General features: G+C 36.2%; 1 protein-coding gene and 1 pseudogene across 1 annotated transcript in view; both read right to left on the bottom strand.

The window, feature by feature from the left end:
• LOC129017919 (EF-hand calcium-binding domain-containing protein 3) overlaps positions 1–17,367 on the bottom strand; it is a 535,384-nt gene that overhangs the window by 476,698 nt on the left and 41,319 nt on the right. Inside the window, exons 11-14 of the mRNA XM_054458898.1 lie at positions 12,213–12,284; positions 7,770–8,264; positions 4,822–4,959; positions 3,472–3,543 (exon numbers count right to left, since the gene is read on the bottom strand). Coding sequence (XP_054314873.1) covers positions 3,472–3,543; positions 4,822–4,959; positions 7,770–8,264; positions 12,213–12,284 — 777 coding nt within the window. The remainder of the gene's footprint in view (positions 1–3,471; positions 3,544–4,821; positions 4,960–7,769; positions 8,265–12,212; positions 12,285–17,367) is intronic.
• On the bottom strand, positions 13,600–15,096 carry LOC129017921 (UDP-N-acetylhexosamine pyrophosphorylase-like; annotated as a pseudogene).

Below are 17,367 nucleotides of genomic sequence, written 5' to 3'. Positions count from 1 at the left end.
ATATTTCTTATGAACATCGATGTGAAAATCCTCAATAAAATACTGGCAAACTGAATCCAGCCACACATCAAAAAGCTTATCATCACATAAACAAAACCAATGACAAAAACATGATTATCTCAACAGATGCAGAAAAGGCCTTCAATAAAATTAAGCACCTCTTCATGCTAAAAACTCTCAATAAACTAGGTATTGATGGAACACATATCAAAATAATAAGAGCTATTTATGACAAACCCATAGCCAATATCATACTGAATGGGCAAAAGCTGGAAGCATTCCCTTTGACAACCAGCACAAGACAAGGATGCCCTCTCTCACCACTCCTATTCAACATAGTATTGGAAATTCTCCCCACAGCAATCAGGCAAGAGAAAGAAATAAAGTGTATTCACATAGGAAGAGAGGAAGTCCAATTGTCTCTGTTTGCAGATGACATGATTGTATATTTAGAAAACCCCATCGTCTCAGCCCAAAATCTCCTTAAGCTGATAAACAACTTCAGCAAGGTCTCAGGATACAAAATCAATGTGCAAAAATCACAAGCATTCCTATACATCGAAAACAGGCAAGCAGAGAGCCAAATCATGAGTGAACTCCCATTTACAACTGCTACAAAGAGAATAAAATACCTAGGAATACAACTTACAAGGGATGTGAAGGACCTCTTCAAGGAGAACTGCAAACCACTGCTCAAGAAAATAAGAGAGGACACAAACAAATGGAAAAAAATCCATGCTCATGGATAGGAATGATCAATATCATGAAAATGGCCATCTTGCCCAAAGTAATTTATAGATTCAATGCCATCCCATCAAGCCACCAATGACTTTCTTCACAAAATTGGAAAAAACTACTTTAAATTTCATATGGAACCAAAAAAGAGCCTGTATAGCCAAGACAATCCCAAGCAAAAAGAAGAAAGCTAGAGGTATCATGCTACCTGACTTCAAACTATACTAAAAGGCTACAGTAATCAAAACAGTAAACAGCATGGTACTGGTACCAGAACAGATATATAGACCAATGGAACAGAACAGAGGTCTCAAATAGCACCACACAGCTACAACCATCTGATCTCTGGCAAACCTGACAGAAACAAGCAATGGGGAAATGATTCCCTATTTAATAAATGGTGTTGGGAAAACTGGCTACCCATATGCAGAAAACTGAAATTGGAACCCTTCCTTACACCTAATAGAAAATATAACTCAAGATGGATTAAACACTTAAATGTAAGATCTAAAACCATAAAAACCCTAGAAGAAAACCTAGGCAATACCATTCAGGACATAGGCATGGGCAAAGACTTTATGACTAAAACACCAAAAGCGATGGCAACAAAAGCCAAAATTGACAAATGGGATCTAATTAAACTAAAGAACTTCTGCACGCAAAAGACACTATCATCAGAGTGAACAGGAAACCTACAAAATGGGAGAAAATTTTTGCAACCTATCCATCTGACAAAGGGCTGATATCTAGAATCTACAAAGCACTTAAACAAATTTACAAGAAAAAAAAACCCCATCAAAAACTGGGTGAAGGATATGAACAGACGCTTCTCAAAAGAAGACATTTAACTTTGGGAGGCTGATGTGGGTGGGTCACAAGGTCAGGAGATCAAGACTATCCTGGCAAATATGGTGAAAACCTGTCTCTACTAAAAATACAAAAAATTAGCCGGGCATGGTGGCACGCACCTGTAGTCCCAGCTACTCAGGAGGCTGAGGCAGGAAAATCACTTGAACCCAGGAGGCAAAGGTTGCAGTGAGCCAAGACCGCGCCACTGCACTCCAGCCTGGGTGACAGAGCGAGACTTTGTCTCCAAAAAAAAAAAAAAAAAAGAAGAAGAAATTTATGCGGCCAACAAACATGAAAAAGAAAGCTCATCATCACTGGTCATTAGAGAAATGCAAATCAAAACCACAATGAGATACCATCTCATGCCAGTTAGAATGGCGATCATTAAAAAGTCAGGAAACAACAGATGCTGGAGAGGATGTAGAGAAATAGGAACGCTTTTACACTGTTGGTGGGAATGTAAATTAATTCAACCATTGTGGAAGAAGTGTGGTGATTCCTCAAGGATTTAGAACCAGAAATACCATTTGACCCAACAATCCCATTACTGGGTATATACCCAAAGGATTATAAATCATTCTGCTATAAAGACACATGCACACGTATGTTTATTGCAGTGCTGTTTACAATAGCAAAGACTTGGAACCAACCCAAATGCCCATCAATGATAGACTGGATAAAGAAAATGTGGCACATATACACCATGGAATACTATGCAGCCATAACAAAGAATGAGTTCCTGTCCTTTGCAGGGACATGGATGAAGCTGGAAACCATCATCCTCAGCAATAACGCAAGAACAGAAAACCAAACACCACATGTTCTCACTCATAAGTGGGAGTTGAACAATGAGAACACATGGACACAGGGAGGGGAACATCACACACTGGGACCTGTCGGGGGTGGGGGGCTAGTGGGGGGATAGCATTAGGAGAAATACCTAATGTAGATGATGGGTTGAAGGGTTCAGCAAACCACCATAGCATGTGTATACCTATGTAACAAACCTGCACGTTCTGCACATGTATCCCAGAACTTAAAGTATAATAAAATAGTCTACTTCCTTACAAACTGATCATAAAGGAACACTTTTTAAAAGAAATTGACTTGCTAATATTGTCTTCAATAAATCCAGACACTTCACCACTTACATCCATCAGAAATGACAAATGATAATGTAGCTTTTAACATAAGTCTCTTCATATAAGTATAAAAGGCAATCTCTTGCTTTGGACTAATTTTTCCTTATCTGGGGAATTTTTTTGGAAACAGACAAAAAGCTTATTTTTCTTTTTTAGCATATGTATAAACAGAACAAAATAAAAACAGCAAGCCTTAATATCTTTCATTTCTCATTTTAATCTTCCTAAAAAATATTTAATCATTTGTATAAAAATATTGCAAGCAAAAAAAGGGTATTGTGGTAATAGTTCTACAACTCAATAAATTTAATAAAAATCAGTGGATGAGTGAATTTTATGTACATAAATTATACCTTGATAAAGCTGTTTTTAAAAGTTCTAAATCAAAGGTGAACCAAACCAGTATTTCATTCAAACAAGTCCATGGAAAAAAAAAAAACCATATCATCCATCAATTCCTAACCAATGTTGCTAATTACCTATTTGATCTCCACATTATCATTATTACCACACATTTATGGCTCACTTTTCAGTTTGCAAAATTCACGTGACAACTCTGTGAGGTAAACAAGTTAGCTGTTATTACTCTGATATAGCAAGTTTTTAAAAACTGGCAACTGACTTGCCTAAGAGTCACAGGACTATTAAGTATCCACCCAAAAGCAAGCCCAGTTCTGTTGAACCTAATTCTTCTCAACACACTGCTCTTCCCTCTAAATCATTTTAAAACAAATTTCCTACCTACCATTGCATTCAGGAAAACTTCGCTCCTTGGCGAGAGCACTTATAAAGTCATCTAACTCCAGCATTCCATTCTCTGTTTTTAAAAAGAATTTAGATTATACATTCTGGTGTATTTTTGCATAAAGGTAAATTTACATTTTAACACAACTATTTTTAAACTTTACTTGATCCTTCATTTCATCATCTTATTTCTCCTTCATATCATGTCTCATAATTCTTTCTAGATTAAGTCAGTTCATTTGAACAATTATTGAGAGCATATTAGTGCCAAGAACCATGCTAGGCACTGAGAATACAAAAATAAGAAAGACACAGTCCCTGCTTTCTCAATATCTATTACATGCAAAGGACTGAGTGAGATACTAATTTCTTAAGAGATCTAGGAAAAAAGAAAGATGTCCATATAGATAGACCATGAGAGAGTTAAGGAGTCTATTTCATACCATCTTGAAAACCCACTCAATATACTATCCATTAAGACACCTTAACAATACTAACCAGCCCTGATAAAACCAAGTATCCCCATCTCTATCTCCCTAGTATCCATGTGGTCCAATGTTTTACCTATTTTTAGATATAAACCCTCACAGTGATCATGTCAATCCTGATAGGCAGCAAAAAGGGCTCAATAATTTTAGTGCCGCCCACTCTTTATATAATTTTTAATTGAATCTTCTTTCAGCTTTGCCTTAGCTAAAAAATTGTGCCCAGATTCTGAGGATTCACTTCTAATGTTATTCTCAAATCAGTCTTTCCCCAAAATGTCACCTCTTTCCTCTCCTCAACTGAACTTCTGTTGTGGAAAATTCTTAGTTACCGATAAAAATAACTTCCCTAGTATAAAAACCCTTCCTAGAAACTTAAACTCTGCCTTTAACTTAGGCTAGTGACTGGGATATGCCACTCAACATCTAAATGTTAACTGCTAAGCATACCTGGCTCTAAATTCCCCCATATTTTGTAATCTCCAATTATTAATCTTTGGATCCTTGGGCTATTTGTGCAGATATTTCTATACCCCTTAGATATTGTGGTCTTACCGTCTGAACCTCGCTACAACTGGATCAGTCTCCCCAGCACCACTCTACTATTAACAGGCACAGCTAGGGATAGTGATGAAGAGCTTTACTGAAATGATCTGGAAATATGAAAGGCTCCAAACCAATCCATTTGGTCAGAACTTAAAGGAATTTTTTTTTACTATTTTCCATTTTTATATCTAAATTTTCTTTAGAATGACCCATTCTGTCCCATTCCTAATTTCTGATTGAGAGGAATTCCTCCAATATTTAATACTATCCCATAAAAATATCTAACTTTCTCAGAAACTTCAGTGTTATCAGTCTCTCACCATTTCTACTAGTGTCTGTCACAATCTTCTGGAATTCTTCATCTAATAAATTAATTCCTGTTGAAGGCAAAATAGACTGAAGTTCTTCTGCTGCAATGTAATTTTCTTGAAGTTTACTGATAGCTTCACAGAAGTTTTCTAAATACACAAAATGTAGAGAACTATTAGGCAACAGAATTTATGTCAAAAGCAATAATTAATACTCAAAATCTTTAGAAATTAGAGAACAAGTTTTATCTATTTTATATTACCTTATAGATTTTATAGGACTGCTTTTCTCTCCATATCTCTGTTCTATATTATATTATATTTAATCTTTCTCTTATAGCTCAAACACAGAACTGTCCTAACATTCTATAAACATTTATAATCTACTTGTTTGGGGGAACAGCCTGTTCCAGTGGCCCAGCCAATGCTGCTTGCTTCTGATTAAAATAAAATTAATGGGGCCAGGTATGGTGGCTCCTGCCTGTAATCACAGCACTTCAGGAGGCCAAGACAGGTAGGTCATTGGAGGTCAAGAGTTTGAGACCTGCCTGGCCAACATGGTGAAACTCTGTCTCTACTAAAAATACAAAAATTAGCTGGGTGTGATGGCGCATGTGTGTAGTCCCAGCTACTCAAGAGGCTGAGGTGGAAGGATCACTTGAACCCAGGAGGCAGAGGTTGCAGTGCACTGAGATCGCACCACTGCACTCCAGCCTGAGTGTGTATGTGTGTGTTTGTATGTGTGTGTGTAAAATTAATGAGTCCAAGAAATAAAAACACCGAAGTGTTTTGTTTAAATTGAAGAATTCCAAGCAAAAATGTAGAGTTCTTCACCCTCCCATTAATTTACTCCACCATGTTTTCAGTTCATAACCTTCAAAAAATAAAATCTTAGAAGCAAATACACGTAGACGTCATGTGCTTCTTATTGATGCACTGAGATGGGTACAATATCACTTCTGAGGTAATCTGACCAAAAATGCATAACCTGAATTTATTTGTGAAGGAATAAAAGAAAAATCCAAAATGAAGAGTATTATACAAGACAACTAGTCAATACTCTTCAAAAGTGTCAAGGTCATGAAAAATTGAGGAAGCATCCCAGACTGAAGGAGACTAAGGAAAAGTGACAGCTAAATGTAATGGGTGATTCTGGATTCGATCCTGGAATTGAAAAAGAACATTCACGGAACAACTGACAAAATTTGAATAAGGTCTGTAGATCAGTAACAGCATTGCATCAGTGTTAATTTCCTGGTTTAGATCATGTCCTAATGGAAATGTTTGTACTATTTTTGTGACTCTTAAGAATGTGAAATTATTTAAAAATGAAAAGTTATAATTTTTTCATGTAAATCACACAGGCAGTCATATTCCATAAAAGTCCAATTACCATCAATTTGTTTCAGGAAGTTATGCCAGATAAACTATTTCATACTTCTCTATATTCAGAACATTAAGTATGGCTGTGGTAGGTGACATCATTTTATTTTAGTGACACGAGAAAGGTAGATATCACTTTCTTCTGACAGCCTCTTCTACCCATGTCTGTCTGCTGTTTCATTATTCCTTTAACCCAAAGTTTTAATTCTTTTGAAATAAAAATAACTCTCAGAAATTCAAATGAGGCACAAAGTAGCAGCAGTGCATTGGTAAAGGAATCAGAATCAGGATGATAATCACTGTGCCTCCTTAATAGATCACATTCCTTTTTTCCATTGAGCTATTTGAATTATGCACTAATGTATGAATCACAAAATTTTCACTAAACAATCATTTTATCTATTACATTAAATACTAAATATGATATGAAAGTCAGTAAGTTTTTAAAAGAGAATAAATATGACTTAAGTAACTTCAGCAGAGGACTACAGGAAGAAATCTTTAATTGGGTTCCACACACACTACTTCTATGATGAAAGTAATACAAAGAGAGAAAACATATTGGTTGGGAAACCATTGCTCATCTTTGAGAAAAATCATAAAGACTTGGAGACCTAGATATATAGTATTATTTTTTCCTGATATTCTCCTTCCGTAAGAGATAATACCTGAAGTACTATGAATATTATATATTTAAATTACAGCACTCTAAGCAAAAATTTCACATAGATTTCCTACTTGTTTAAATGTTTAATAAATTACAAAATAAACATTTCCAAAAGAAGCCAGGCCTTCTACTTTCTAGGAAATATTAATGACTGCAATTAATCACTGAATAAGTTTCTCAGGAAAAGTTAAGCTCCTCCCTAAAGAGGGCATCTGGAAAGGAATTATCATCAAAATCACAATATTATATCCATTAGTCTATGTGTCAGAAGTGGCAGGCCGGACATGGTGGCTCATGCCTGTAATCGCAGATCCTTGGGAGGCCAAGACGGGAGCACTACTTGGGGCCAGGAGTTCAAGACCAGCCTTGGGAACATTATGGGACCCCGTCTCTATGAAAAAAAAAAAAGTTAGCTGGGTGTGGTGGCATGTGCCTATGCTCCCAGCTACATGAGAGGCTGAGGAGGTGGGAGGATCACTTGAACACAAAAGGTCGAGGCTGCAGTGAGCTAGGATCACACCACTACAATCCAGCCTGGTTGACAGAGTAAGATTCTGACTCAAAAAATAAATAATAAATAAACATACAATTCAGTGGCATTAATCACATTTACAAAGTTGTACCACCATCACTACTGTAAGTTTCCAGAATTTTTGCATAGGCATGGTGGTTCAAGCATGTAATCCCAGCACTTTGGGAGGCCAATGCAGGAGGATTGCTTGAGGCCAGGGGTTTGAGACCAGCCTGGGCAATTATTTATCTCTATAAATAATTTAAAAATTAAAAAAAAAAAGAAGTGGTGGTTACCCAGGGTGTTAACAATTGAAATGCTTACAACTATCTAATAATTGATTCATTCTGTTCATTTCTGTGATGACTGAAGAACTCAAGAACCTAGATTTTTACTTACTCAGAGTATTAATTGCAGTTTTTTCCGTAGACGAAACCTGTTTTAGGAGACTGGAATGCTTTCTTACAGCTGGCTTCTGAAGTTTTGGGATACTAGAAATATCACTTTTATCCAGAGACTTACTGAGGCTTGTACTACTCTTCAAGCTTTGTGGTTTAGACTTTGAGTCATGAATTTCACCCTTCTCTGAATGTTTTTTAAAGTTTATGCCATTCTTTGAATATGGTTCTTGGACTCCTACATTACTGCTGCCGACTCCACCCAGAAATTTTCTTATTTGCCAAGTATTTTTTGGTCTTTTAGATTCAAGGTCATCATTCTCCATAATTTTGCTATAATATTTGTTGCTTTTTTTATTTAACTTTTTGGATATTGAAGGTTCAGGGAGTTTGGAAGACAAACTGTTTTTCTTCTTATATTTTAGATAGCATCCTGCTATACTTGATAACTTTCTGTCTGAAGTAATTTCATCCAAAGGTGATCCTTCTGTAATTGCTAAATAAGAGAAATATACAATTATTTCATTTACCTATATAATTTGCAATACATTTCAAAAATAACTAAGTCCCCATGAAAACTATTCAAGAAATTATCAGTTGCTTAAACATATAAAACAAACCAAAAAAATTAAAGAACTGACAGTCAAAAGATTGGACTATTAACTAGGTCAAATATAATGTGCTGCCTTAATATATTTACATATTCCCATCCAAAGCTATTTAAAGTTACACTAAAACTAAAATGATAGCCTAATGAAGTATATGGTTCTCATTCCCCACTCCTTCCCAATTGACAAAGATAATAGATTAATAAGCTAATACAGATAGAAATTCCTTACTTATAAAAGTGCAGAACTATGAGGAAAGGGGAGATTTTATTTATAAAATTAGAACTTAAGTAATTACTCTCCTAAATATTCTTGGTATTTGTGGAGGAAAAAATAACTTCATATATAAAACAACATGTTTAGAAAAATATTAACACAATGCCCCAAACTGGGACTTCATTTACAAAATTTATCTGATGTTTCAGAATCTTATCTTACATTTTAATAACACATTTTAAAGTATTTCAAATGTTATAATATTTGATCCTCAAAACAACTCTATGAGACTGTCAAGCAGCAGCAGTATAATCTCAACTATGAATAAATTTTGCCTAGAGGAAATAAAAAAGTTTCTTATCTTAGACTCTATGAGAATAAACAATTGAAAATAATTAAATGAAAATATTTTAATATTAAAATCTGAAAATACTTAAAGATGGTGCTATATATGTATCTCTAAGTGCACTATGTATCAGATAAATAGGTTAGTGAGCAGGTAAAAATATAATCTTTGACACTTCTGATTTAGGCTTTTGGACCACACCAAACAGCCTGCCCAGAATCTCTGATTCTGACTGATTAAGGGCTTTCCCAGTCCTTCAAATGCAGAGACATCAACATAAGACAACAAGAAACATGAAAAATCAAGGAGATATAATACTACCAAAAGAGCACAATAATCTCCTGATAGCTGACCCCAAAGAAATGAAGATACAGAAACTTCCTGACAGAATTCAAACTAATTGTCTAGAGAAAGTTCAGGGAATAAAATTAATGACATACAGAGAAAAAAATTCAATGAAATCAGGAAAATAATAAATGACCAAAAATAGAATTTTACAGACACTGAAATTACACAAAAGAAAATAAACAAAAATCAAGAGCTGAAAAGTGTAATGAAAGAAATGGAAAATACAATAGAGAACATCAACAACATAACTGATCAAGCACAAGAATGAATCTGTGAACATGACAAGTTATTTGAAAATATATAGTCTGCAGTGAATAAAATAAAAAGAATGAAAAATAATGGGGAAAGCTTACAGGATTTATAGGACAGCATCCAAAGAGAAAACAGTCAAGTTATAAGAGTTTATGAAGGAGAAGAGAAAGACAAGAGTAGAAAACTCACATAAAGAAGAACAGAAAACAATCCAAATTTGGGCAAATATATAAATATCCAGGTATAGGAAGGCCAAATGCCTCCAATGAGATGAATTCAAACAAGACTACACCAAGACATATTATAATCAAACTGTCAAATATCAAGAACAAGAGGGAGATTCTGAAAATAGCAAAAGTAAATAACATATACGTTCCAATAAGGAGAGCAAATTTCTCAGCAGACACCTTATAGGTCCATAGAGAATGGACTATATATTCAGAGTACTGAAGGAAATAAACTGCCAACCAATAATACTGTACCTAGAAAACCTGTCCTTCAAAAATGAAGATAAAGACTTTCCCAGACAAAAGCTGAAAGAGTTCATCCCCTATATTTGTCTTACATGAAATGTCAAAAAGAGTTCTTCAAGCCAAAAGAAAAGGATGCTGTTTAGTAACACAAAAAATAAATGTGTAAAACTCACTGGTAAAATAAGTACACATTCAAAGTCAGAATACACTAATACTATAATGGTGGTGTGCACTTCACTTACATAGTATGAAGGTTAAAAATAATAAAAGCTACAATGATTTGTTAAGGGAAACAATATAAAAATCTGTAAATTGTGACATCAAAAATTATAAATGCAGAAGGAGAGATGAGGTAAAAGCATAGTTTGTTTATGCAAGCAAAGCTAACTTGCTATCAGCTTAAAATTGCCTGTCATAACTACAAGATACTTTGTAAGCTTCAGAGTAGCCACAAATCAAAAACCTACAGTAAATACACAAAAGATAAAAAGTAAAAAAATAAATAGAGAAAAATCAGTCACAAAAGAAGAGAAAAATAAGGAAACAAAGGATCTATGAAACAAGCAGAAAACAATTAACAAAATGGCAGTAGTAAAATCCTCCCATATCAATAAATACCTTGAATGTAAATGAATTAAAATCTCCAAAGAAAAGACATAAAGTGCCATGTGGAACTGTGAATCAATTAAATGTCTTTCCTTTATAAATTACCCAGTCTCGGGTATGTCTTTATTAGCAGCATGAGAAAAGACTAATACAGCAACCAAAACAATATGTATAAAAATAGACACAGAGGCCGTGCACAGTGGCTCACACCTGTAATCCCAGCACTTTGGGAGGCTGAGGCAGGTGGATCACCTGAGGTCAGAAGTTCAAGACCAGCCTGACCAATATGTTGAAACCCCATCTCTACTAAAAATATAAAAATTAGCCGGGCATGGTCATGCATGCCTGTAATCCCAGCTACTCAAGAGGCTGAGGCAGGAGAATCGCTTGAACCCAGGATGCAGAGGTTGCAGTGAGCTGAGATCACGCCACTGCACTCCAGCCTGGGTGACAGAGCATGACTCCGTCTCAAAAAAAATGGACACAGAGACCAATGGAACAGAATAAAGAACCCAGAAATAAAGTCACATATTTACACCCAACTGATCAACTGTTGGTTTACACCCAACAAAGCAACAAAGCCAACAAAGCAGTCAAGAATATACACTGAGGAGAGGATACCCTCTTCAATAAATGGTGATGGGAAAAGTGGATAACCATACGCAGAAGAATGAAACTAAACCCCTATTGCTCATCATATACAAAAAACAACTCAAGCTGGATTAAAGACTTAAACATAAGACCTGAAACTAAAAAACTGTTTGATGATAACATAGGGAGAAGTCTACATGACATTGGTCTAGGCAAAGATTTTATGACTAAGATCTCAAAAGCACCAGCAACAAAAACAAAAATAGACAAATGAGACTATATTAAACTAAAAAGCTTCTGCACAGCCAAAGAAATAACAGATTGAAGAGACAACATCTTGAATGGGAGAAAATATTTGCAAACTATTCATCTGAAAAGGGATTAATATCCAGAATTTATAAGGAATTCAAACAACAGTAAAAAAAAAAAAAAACCATTAAAAACTGGGCAAAGAGTCAGATGCAGTGGCTCACGCCTGTAATCTCAGCACTTTGGGAGGCTGAGGCAGGTGGATCACCTGAGGTCAGGAATTCAAGACCAGCCTGACCAACATGGTGAAACGCTCTCTCTACTAAAAATACAAAACTAGCTGGGCGTGGTGGCATATGCCTGTAATCCCAGCTACTTGGGAGGCTGAGGCAGGAGAATCACTTGAGCCCAGGAGCAGAGGTTGCAGTGAGCCAAGATCGCGCCACTGCACTCCAGCCTGGGCAACAAGAGCAAAACTCTGCCTCAAAAAAAAAACAAACAACAACAACAAAAAAAAACTGGGCAAAGAATATGCATAAACATTTCTAAAAAGAGGACATGTAAATAGCATTTTGAGTATTATATTTTATCTCCCTGATTTAACAGGGTAAATTATTCAGAGAAGGTTTTCAAAACCCTTTATAAAATAAAACTTATAAAAAAAAATAAAAAATAAATAAAACTTATAAATTAAGATTTAATGTAAAGACTTTAATTATAAACAAAACTTGTCATAGCAACAAGAGCTCACTTACAAACATCCTCATACCGTTCCTGTAGCTCATTCAAAGTAAATACAATATCCCCAATATCCACCATGTGGTTACCTGTAATAGAATAAGTTCAAATACTGTATTTACTTTTGAACATAGATATATCTGCCATCCTATTCTAATATGAAAACAACACACAATGTGTGGCAAGTAGGAACAAAGAGCCAACTATTACGAGTTTTGAATAAAATCTGAAATCATGAATTAATAACTCAGTACGCACCCAACGTAAGAGTAAGACCATGGTCTTTTCTCCGTAATAAAAGAGTTTTTCATCAAAAGAAATAGTCATGTTTTAAGCTCTTATGCTAATCAGGATATTTTTTCATTTTACATGTTTTTTAGAGTTTATTACAGGTATTTATTTACTCTTTTGACTTCATTTCTAGATTGTGAACTCCTCAAGAACAGAGGATGTGTTTTTCCTTTGTTTCCCCAATGCCTCGCAAAGTACCTACTTCTTATCACTAAAAATTATTTTTGGCTGAACAAAATATACAGAAGGTGATAAAAAACAATGCAATGTCTACATAGTGAATAGCAAACAACGATTTACTTTGTACCTTCTCTGTGTCCAACACTCTTATAACTTCCTACTATTCCTGACCCTGCCTAAGACCATTTTACTTCTTGGATAATGCATGACTGAGGATGTGTTCAGATGCAGTCACCTTGAATAATGTCATTTCAATTGTGCACAGAGGTAGAAAATGCTTTGCCCAATAGTTCTTGCCCCCACATATTTGATTTTGCTTGCCATCCAAGATGAAAAAGACCGAAAATTTACTTATCTATAATAGTGATGGTTTTTTCTTCAGTCTATTCATAAGAAATCAACTGTTCAATAATATGCATAAGTGAAAACTCTGAGAGGAAGAAGCAAATTTTTATTGTTTTCCAGAAACAGGAAGATAACTTTTATTTTACTGTCCAATTATTTCATTTAAAAAGTTGAATGTTTGATAAAATAAACTTTTGGTACCATAGAAACCTTTCAGCATCTACAATGACATATTATTACTATGCACAACTTCAAATGCCTCCAGCTCCAAGTAAAGTGATGTTGAACATCCTGACTATAGTTCAGCTGTAGGAAATTTCTTGCATTGCCAATGGTTTCCTTGCCTTGGAAAAAAATACACAATTGAAAAATATAAATAAGACCTTCAATGAGTTAGGAATCATAAAAATGCTATCTGAAGTTCAGTCATCTAGATCTTGGGAAGTTTGCAGTAGCTCTAAGAGTTCAACAAGCAAAATAAAACCCTGTGAATATTTAAACTTCAGCCATCCAGGAGGTCCTGTAGGTTCACAGTTGGTCTATTAAAAACAAAAGCTATTCCTATTGTGGTAGAACTTGGTATCAGGTTCATATACCATTTTTCACCAGCTCATGAACTCCATTCTCATCGATGATTAAAGGTGCATGGAATTCTATATCTGCCACATAACTTTCTATTCCTTCCTCAGCATTAGAGATAAGAGGAGAGATTTCACACTGGATTGGTACATCATTGGCATCCTTTAAGTGGGAAATTACTGGAAGATGATAGCCATTTTCATCTATAAAGTGACCCCTGCATTGAGAACCCAGCAATAATGAAAGTGTGCCTTGCAGTAGTAGAGTTGTCTTTCCCATTCTGACTGTCAGCATTCTTTAGTGTGGAAAAGTCATCTTCCCATAATACTTCATAAACCACAAACTTCTTTGTGAACTAGAAGATGTCAAAGACAAATTTTTCCATACTTATTCCACTGGGTTTATCTGGCTTAATTAAGTGCTGTTGGGTATCCACATAAGGAATCTTCTTTTGAGCCACATGGTGCTGCAACTGAGGTTCATAAACATTGACAACATCTCTCAGAAATGGTACAGTGAATAAATGGTTGGCAGTATTCCCCACACTGAACAGCAGTCATCCATCTGAGCTTCATTTCTGAGCTGTTGCCAGGGAAATATCACTATATTCTACCACCTGGTAAAGTCCATCCACTCGGCAAACCACTCCAACCAGTTCGGTAGGGTTTGTTTTCTCTACCACCTTTGCTCCACAGTCTGCTCCTTTCTGAATGCAAAATCCAATGAACTGTGAGTCTGCCACTTTTACTAATACGCTGTCGACACAACAGACATGAATGCTCCAAATGCCTCTTTGCTCCATATCCTCCACAATATGCCAGGCTGCAAGAGCCTGATAAAGACCACCATTCTCATCTGGAGCCATAGACACTTTGTTCTTCTCTTCCAAACTAATTTGCCCATCAAAACTCATGGCAGGGAGCATTCCTTACTGAAAAAAAGATTATATTTTCTATTTTTTTTAAACCAAAGTACTTGTGCTTGGTGAAGAACTCCTTTGTAGATTCTGCTGTTCTGCCACTGATCATTATATGGAATAATGCATTTGTTGCCATAATATTTTTCAGCTAACTGTTGTAGCTTCAGGATATGCTCTGCTTGAATCTGAAAAAGTGTCTTATGGGATGGCAAACCAACATCATACATCCCCTTTGGATATGCAACGAGTCTAGTCCCCTGCCCACCAGCTAGAAGAACTGTGACTTTGTTCTGAGAAATCTGGAAAACTTTGCTTTCCCAGGCCTGGAGCTGATCTAGCTTCCCTGCAGCACTGCCCAGTACCTCTCAAGGGACAGGTTCCATTCACGCATCCACCTTTTCTTGATGAGAGGACTGGTTAAATCCTTCAATGGCCTTTTGGTAAAAGAAGTTCAGTTCCTGAAAGTTGATGGCCTGGAGCTCTGCATAAAGTTCTACCTGTCGGGCTTCTTCAAGCTCATTCCAGAAACGTAGTGGGTGTTCTTGCTCAGCTTTGGACAACCTGAGTTTGAGGTCATTATTGTTCATAATGCTCTGATAGCCAAGCTTTGTGAAAATAGGGGTGCAATGCATGTATCTACAAAGCTTCCTCGGTGGGACCACAGCTTCACCTGGCTCCTTCTGTGCCGGCGTCCTACATCCCCTCCAAATATATACCCTCATCCTGGGCCATGGCGGCGGGGCGGGGCAAGCCGGGACCAGGGCCAAGGGGAGTGGCCCAGCCACCCTGCCCCTCTTGCCGCCACGAGAAGCAAATATGTAAATCAAAGAATAGTATCATTTTGGTGTTGGGTCCACCTGATTCACTCTGATTCTCTGAAAATTGGTAAACTATGTATTTCAGGTGCAGGCCTTTAAATCACTGCAAAGCAAGTACTATGTGTTTGAATCAATCAAAGAAATACTAGACAAAATTGGTGCTAAATTGCCTTCTGATTAGAGATTGCTTCCTACATTCTGGTTTCTTATTTCCTTGGTATTTATCCTCATTCTGGTTCTGATTATAGTTCTAACACTTCCCATAACCTCCCCAGTAACTGGCACTTATGGTAGATTGATTCCATGTCCCATGTTCTTAGATCATGGCTTAAGTCCTAAGACAACTCAAAGCTTCAACCCTCAAGCTCTTGAATCTGATCACTGAAAAGTATTCTGTTAGACCATACATGTATTAATCCAGTGGAAAAGGCCATCTTGCTTTTACCTGCTCTTCATTTAGAAAACTCCTTTCTCTGAACAGAAGTCCAATGTCAACTAATAAGACTATGGTAGTCAACCATGTTCACAGATTCATTAGCTCTTGCTCAGATTTATTCCTTGCATCTATGCAATATAAACACCTATTACGAAACTCCCAAACAAATATTACCTACTTAAATAGTCCCTAGTGGCCAAAGACGCATTCCAGAATCTGAAATGACTATTTTGGTCCCTATCTAACTTAGCAAAACCTTAAAGAATGATTCCTGGTTGAAACTAAGGCAATCAATATGGTCATAGGTATCATTTATTTCCTAAGGGGAGCTCAAAACAGCCTCCTACTCTAAGGTATACAATTCTGGAGGAAATTCATCCTGGAAAACGCAACTACCTACTGTGAGAGGAAAAAAATGATCCTAATTATTAAGGTCATATATGCAAGGCAACATTACTCTGAAGGTGCTAAGTGACCATTAACAGTACATTTCTGTAATCTTCAGGTAGCTCCACAATATCGAAAGCCTTCTCTAGCAAAAACTGCACTAGTCACAACTTCCCACCCAGTTCAATTTCCAGATCTCTAACCTCCATGAGAGAAAAAAAAAAAAACTGCTATACCAATACACTATTTCAGAAACCAAAATACCTGACCCTCTAAGAACTGCCATCAGCTGATTTTCCATATGGCACTTCTTGCCATATCTTAATAAAGCAAATCCTCCTTGGACTTTCTTGAAAATTTCAGGGGGCTAATTCCTTCTCTCTCATTGCAAACATCTATAAAGATGAACATATTATCTACCTATCATCTCCAACAATACACCAAATGCAAAAATAAGATGCTGGAACAGTACCTGCAGTGCTATGTCTTCTTTTAGCAGGACTGTGTTATATTATTCCTTACTGCAAAATTCTGCTACAGAAAAATTAACATCTCCTACCTGGGTGACCCAAAATTTTTGGCATCCTGGGGTTAATGTTTCCTTTAATATTAAAATAGCTCAGACCCCAGAGCATATACTAACATAAATCAATACCTTGACCAAAATTTGAGGATTCCTGAGTCACTTGTGCTCTTTTTATTTTTGCTTTGTTTCTCTATTCCCATGGACTCTTGATCTCACTCACATTACTACAGGTGCAATCCTCTTTCTGCCCCAAGCAGATCAAACATAGAACCTATAGGTCTTTATCCTTGAAATCTCCCCACCAACGATACTAATACAAGTCTATTGTATATTACCAACTTTTACTGGTAATTTGCAATTGATGGGAGTAAGGGAGTTCTTAAGAAGCACAGCAAGCAACTACATACTATAGTCCTAAAGTTCTATGGTTACTCTACCCTCACTCACTCTTAGGTTCTATCCATCTTCTTCCTTCACTACTGAGCCACTACTATATTTCAAATTCCTGTTGCTTTCTTATGTACAGTACTTTATCTTATCTTTTTGCTCAATCTAGGTGTTTCCCAGTATGTTTTAACTCTCATAATCTAACATATCTATTAAGATTATTTTCCTGGTCAAAAGATAAGGACCTTCCTTATGAGGAATTTTGTCTCAAACTGCAGCCAGCTTATTCATATGATAAAATGAA

This window comes from Pongo pygmaeus, chromosome 19 (assembly GCF_028885625.2).
Source record: "Pongo pygmaeus isolate AG05252 chromosome 19, NHGRI_mPonPyg2-v2.0_pri, whole genome shotgun sequence".
Taxonomy (NCBI): domain Eukaryota; kingdom Metazoa; phylum Chordata; class Mammalia; order Primates; family Hominidae; genus Pongo; species Pongo pygmaeus.
This window is presented reverse-complemented; position numbering and strand designations above follow the sequence as displayed.